The sequence below is a fragment of the Poecilia formosa genome, unplaced genomic scaffold, assembly GCF_000485575.1.
Source record: "Poecilia formosa unplaced genomic scaffold, Poecilia_formosa-5.1.2 Scaffold722, whole genome shotgun sequence".
Lineage (NCBI taxonomy): Eukaryota > Metazoa > Chordata > Actinopteri > Cyprinodontiformes > Poeciliidae > Poecilia > Poecilia formosa.
In genome coordinates, this window is record NW_006800661.1 from 41,818 (window position 1) to 47,676 (window position 5,859).

At 40.9% G+C, this 5,859-nt stretch overlaps 1 protein-coding gene across 1 annotated transcript in view; it reads right to left on the reverse strand.

Moving 5' to 3' along the window:
- Nucleotides 1-366: 366 nt before the first annotated feature.
- The window catches only part of gpr63 (G protein-coupled receptor 63), an 18,297-nt gene continuing 12,804 nt past the window's right edge, over nt 367-5,859 (reverse strand). Inside the window, 2 exon segments of the mRNA XM_007542712.2 lie at nt 367-5,286; nt 5,289-5,454. Of these exon segments, the coding sequence (XP_007542774.2) occupies nt 4,130-5,286; nt 5,289-5,409 (1,278 nt within the window). The 5' untranslated portion in view covers nt 5,410-5,454 and the 3' untranslated portion in view covers nt 367-4,129.

The following is a 5,859-nucleotide window of genomic DNA, read 5'->3' on the forward strand; positions in this document are numbered from 1 at the left end:
TATCAAATTTGAATACAAATGTGAAGTTAAATGCTGCATCAAACCGGAACATACTGCTTCCCGTTTATTCAGGACCATTCTTCCGCTGGGGGTCTGCCCCCATCAAGACAGACTGGACCTGTCTTGATGGGGGAACATCTCCTGTTTTTTAGCTAGCTTTTTTTTTAGACTAGGGTTAGTCTAAAAAAAATACTAACCCTAATAAAGTCATTATGATATGAAAAATACAAAAGAAAGCAACTGAGATATAAAATTATATAGTTCAACAATCTCGATTACTGCATTAAAAAATTCAAATGCCTAGACTGCCCAGACACACGGAAGCAGAAAAACAAGCAAAAAGTCACCGAAGACCGTTTACCAATGTAAGAAATGTCTAGGTCTTTATTACATTCAGCAGTACAGTACACCAAAATTGCACATTTTCACCAGATAATAGCAGCATTCTGACTGGCAACAGACTAACTAATAGGCACAATAAAAACATTAAAATAGAAATATACATTTGAAATAAGCTGTGGCACTTCAGCTGTTCATTTGCATGCTTCAAAAACAAAAAAAAACTCCACTATTGTACACGCTGTTTCCCCACCATTGACTCATTTTCAATGCAAGGACACAGGCAGGATCAATAAAGTCAGCCTCTCCTTTACTTTCCAAACATTACTCTCTCACAGAGCACAGGTCATTCAGTGCATTCCTGGTTCAGAAAGTCTTTTTATTTGCTTTTCGGAAAAATCTACTTCTTTAAATGCTGGTCTCCAGAGAAGCTGAGATGTGGAGAAGAAAGTGATCAAACTGTCAAGAATAATTTGAGGTACTCAAATGGTTTCAGTACCTTGATTATTAAAATTCCTCGAGGCACATTACTTGCCTCGAAGCTTTGTTAAGTTATGTTTTAATATTTAGCGCAGTGTGTTACAGACAGGTGATTATTTTTGTTGCGTAACATTCTCACTTCCAGCTTCCTGTAGCTCCTGTTCAGGTTATGCTAGTAGCATAACCTCCAATTTTCAAGTTTTTCCGAGGCATCCAAGGGGATTTCATTAATTGATGATAAAGTCCAGCTTTTAGCGTTTATCGGGACACCAAAGACTGGCATGAAAATCACTGGCATGGAGTATGATAGCAGTTCTTTTGCCTAGTGGCTGGTTCGGAGCATGGTGAGTATATGAATACGGTTGAGCAAAGACTGATGCAGATAGACAGAACTCAGCAGGCTCCTGTAGCTGATGCTTAGCGTAAGTGTAGCTTTACAGACAAACCAGAAAATAAATTTACTACCATTCCAGTCACAACAAAAGAGTAGCAACATACTTGTTTTTGTGTGTAACGAAAGGTGCCAAATCCCGTCGTGCACTTGGACACAAAAGCTAGAAGTGGTTGGGCAAAGTGAGACTTCACCTATTAAATTGACTGAAGATGATAGACATTTTTTATGTGTCTTTGTGAGCCTGCTGCTTTATTATTAAACTGAATATAATTTAAGATTTTGGCAGAATTTTTGTCAAAGTGAAATTAGTCAGCTGTTATTATAATTTTTTAAGCTACAGGAAAGTAATTGCAATAAATGCACAAATACATAAATTTGGGCCAAGGTTGATAACTAATATTAATGCTGCTGTTATGGCAGTATGTGCCAATATTTTATTTTGTCAAATTTTTTATTCAGTTACTCGCTTAATGAACAGAATAATGGATACAATACTCAAATAGTAAAATTATTGTTTATAAGACCCCTACAAAGCTTTATTCTATTTTTGTCTAATTCCAGCTGTGTAAATTTGTTTAAGAGAGAAGATACCACAGTTCCTGTGCCTGTGGACATATAGCTTAATTTTGGCCAAAGTCTCATATAGTTTCTTACGTTTCAATGCAACTTTGGTTCAAACGTATAATAGACTTGAAAGCTGTAAATGGACTCAATTCTTACTAGAATAAAACTTTTCTAATACAAAAGCAGCCACTGAAGTGTCAAAGTGTCTTTGATTTAAGATGATTTTAATGGTTGTTTGATAATTCAAGCTGGGAATAATTTCAAATGCATATTCAGACTCAAAATGCAACCACACTTCCACTTTCACCAACACAGTGAGCTTCAAGATTTAAGACTGGGAGAGATAACAATTTCAATGGGAGATGTAAATGTAAACATGCATGAAGATGGAAGGTAGGATATTTCTGAAAACATGGTAGTAGAACCCTAACATCTACTATACTATGCCATAACCAGGCACTGCTTAGGACCAGTGCCTGTTTATAACCAATGACAGGTTTAGAACCACTGAAGATCAAAATTGAACAACTGTTAAAACACAGAGTTCCTTCAAATCAAGGCAGTGTTGAGTTGCCTTTGTTTAAAATCAATATAATCATCATCTGACCACCATTAGCAGGCAAGGTGAGTAAAGTACCTTGCCCAACAACGCAAAGACAGATAGAATAACACACACATCAACAGATATTCAGAGCAACTTGAACCGGCAACCCACCGATTTTGTAGACAAAGTCCTAACATTGTCACCACCACTGTGGGTGCATGGGAGGCTTTAAACCACACAAACCACTAAAAACACACAGTCAAATTTAGAGTTTTGTAGTGTGAATAACCTGCTCTTTACCTGGTTTGATATTTTCTTCATCAAACCTGAAGGAAATGACTCAGACCCCACTCCCAACAGTGGGGATTTAAGATCCACCTTCCTGCTTCTTTCCCATTTTGCTTCTTCTTCAGTACTAGTTGAGTGACTAACAACATAAAAATAAGATGCTCCAACATTCAAACACCCTGAACTGCAAATCACTTCTGAAGCACTGTGATGGAGTTTTTTTTTTCTATGTTCCATTTTAAAGTTTGATTGCATTTGTAGAAATGAATGGCAGAAATTTTAATCTCGAAGGACATGTTTAGGTCTGAATATCACTTCTTCCTGCTCAGTCACCAAGCAACAGACTGGTAAGTTGATAAGTCAACTTATCATAGCTGTGATAAGTTGACTTTTGTCAACTTATCACTGCTGTTCTCCAACTGCATCCATCTGTACACACAGCCTGTAAACAACAGGTTCTGATGTGATGAGATTAATTGCAAGCTGCAACTCCTGACGAGGAGTCACTGAAAAAAGGAAAAGCTTGTTTCAAAAAGGAAACAAGCTTTCTCATTTCCTTTTTGGATGGTGGTGACTGATAGAAGCACAGCATTGTGGGGGCTTTGGTAAATGACCTGTACTTGTATAGTGTGAAGTCCTGAGGACACTGAAGCACTTCACACTACATTCAGACATTCACCCTTTCACACAGTGGTGATGGTAAGCCACAGTTGCCCTAGGGCACACTTACAGAGGCTGCCAATGCACCACTGAACACCATCAGCAAGCAATCCAGGTGAAGTATCTTAGCCAAGAACTCATCGACAGAAGTGGACAGAGTGGGACTTGAACGGGCAAACCACCGATTGCAGGACATCATCCTGCAGGACTCCTACCATCATCCCCATTTTAGGTTTAGGTGGGGGCTTTAGGTTCAGGTAGCACACACTACCAGAATCAAACTGTCAAAAATGTTTGAGAAAAAGATTTGAGATTAAATCCATGTTTTCTAGAAAAAAACATAGAAATGCTGAAAAATTTAAACGACCAACATTTCCTTTCATCTTGGTGACTGTGTGTTTCAAGAGGGGGAGGTTGTTGGCTATGTAGTATTTACTTGACAGTGATGCAGCAAAAAATTATGAGGAGTTTAAAGTAGAAAAGCAATGTAGGTTGTGAGGTCCCTTTTACACAGTGTCAAAAGTGTATGGAAATACATATAATATATAAAATATCTGTAAATATCAGTTAACACCCATAATAGCAGTATTAATATCAGATATGCGTGCATCCCTAGATTAAACCCCTGGGTAACTGCAGTGCTCTCATATCAGACTGCACATAAGAATACTCCAAACAGATCTTCTAAGGATTTAGGAGTCTGTCCCTTCAGCAGCTACTCAGCCCCCTGGCTTTTCAAAGAAGTGCTACTTTCAGCCTGAGCTTCTACTGAGAGAAATAAAGAACCAAGCAACCTCAAATGCAAGTTACATGGATTCAAAGTAGGGTTTCTAACAATATTATAAGAGTGGATTTTCCCTTTAAACCACAGAGCGATGCTCTCCACATATGTACACAGCACTGGGCTGGATGCGTCTCTTGGTGTTGCCCGGCAGTTGAGGAAGAAACTTGAAGTATTTGGGCATCAGATCAAGGCAGGCATCTCGGAACTTTTTGATCCTCCAGTAGTAGATGAGAGGGTTCAGGGCAGACTTGAGGTAGCACAACCACAGGAGCCACGTGCTGATTTGGAAAAAGCTGTCTTTGTGGTAAAAGCCAAAACTGAAAGTAGTCACCAGACTGTAGGCAGTAAAGGGCGCCCAACACACTGTAAATACAGAGAAGAGAATGAGGATGGTGGTGAAGGCACGGGTCTTGAAGCTCATGTCTATGTTCATCTGGAAGGGTTTCTGGAGGCTCAGCAGGCCCAGCTTGCTGGCCTGGCTCAGACACATGCTGTCTGGGTGGCTGTGAATGCGGATGGCATTGTGGCGGATGGTGTTCAGGATCCCCATGAATGTGAACAGCATGACCAGAAAAGGTATGAAGAAGAAAACTAGCATGAGGATCAAGACGTAAGCGTGATATCCTGGGTCAGCGCTGTAACCAAAAACACACTGAGGGGCTCTGGGGGGGATTTGTAGGCGAGGGGAACCTACAGCCAGAGGGGAGGAGAAAACCGAAGAGAGCACCCAGGTGATCACAATGAGCAGCTTGGCTCTCTGTGGGCTGAGCTTGTCTTGTTTCTGGACAATAATCAGAAATCTATCAATGCTTATTATAAGCAAAATAGCTCCACCTTCAATCACAAACAACCAGAAGAGCATGGCAGACACCCGGCAGAAAGTGTTCCCAAAGATCCAGGTGGTGGTCATAACAGTGACTAAAGCGAACGGCATGTTGAGGATGGCCAGCATCATGTCTGCAAACGCCAGGTTGGCCAGGAGGATGTTGATGGCGGAGCGCATGGCGGATCTCTGGTACACCATCAGGCACACCACCACATTTCCTGCAAGGGCCACCAGTAGGATGGTTGCCATGACGAGGCTGAAGAAGACCTGCAGAGGTAGGCCGAGGCCTGGGGCCATTGCTGAGGACTTCCCTGTCGGGGCGACTGGCTGCGGCGCGGACCCAGAGCCCAGGGACGTGTTCGCCATGGGGACGCCCTCCATTAGCACCGTCTCTGATGAGTTAGAACCCCCATGACGCAGTGGAGAAGTGTGTTAATGTCCCACATTTCTGGAAGGGGTATAGTGGAGCAAAGCCTTCCTTCCCACAGTGAGTGTGCATCATCATGAGAAATATGGTGCTGGAGATCCATATGTTCCTCCTAATGTCATGGTGTCATCTTCACAGCTGTGGAATCCTAGAATTCAAACACAGACAAAACCGAACACATGAATCAGATCACATAAAAAACATTAAAAGCATATTTCAGATTTATTTAAAGAGGGGGTTTTATAGATAATGAAACCGACGTAAGTCTGCAGAAAAACAGAGAAATTGACATACTCAAAAAAGATGGAAGACTCAGACACGAAAAAAGATCAATTTAAACTTGTTCACTCACAAACGTAGGTTCATTAGATACAAAATGTTTAATTTTATGTTAGTACATAAAATTAAGTGAGCTAAGAAGGGCTAAGACAAGCTATAGATGCCATGCTACTGTTAAATATTTCTCTCTTTTCAACTACACAATTCCAGCAACCCAGCATGGGTGGAAGCAGAAGAATTCTGCTGCTCGTCAGTTAGCTCAGACACAATAGAA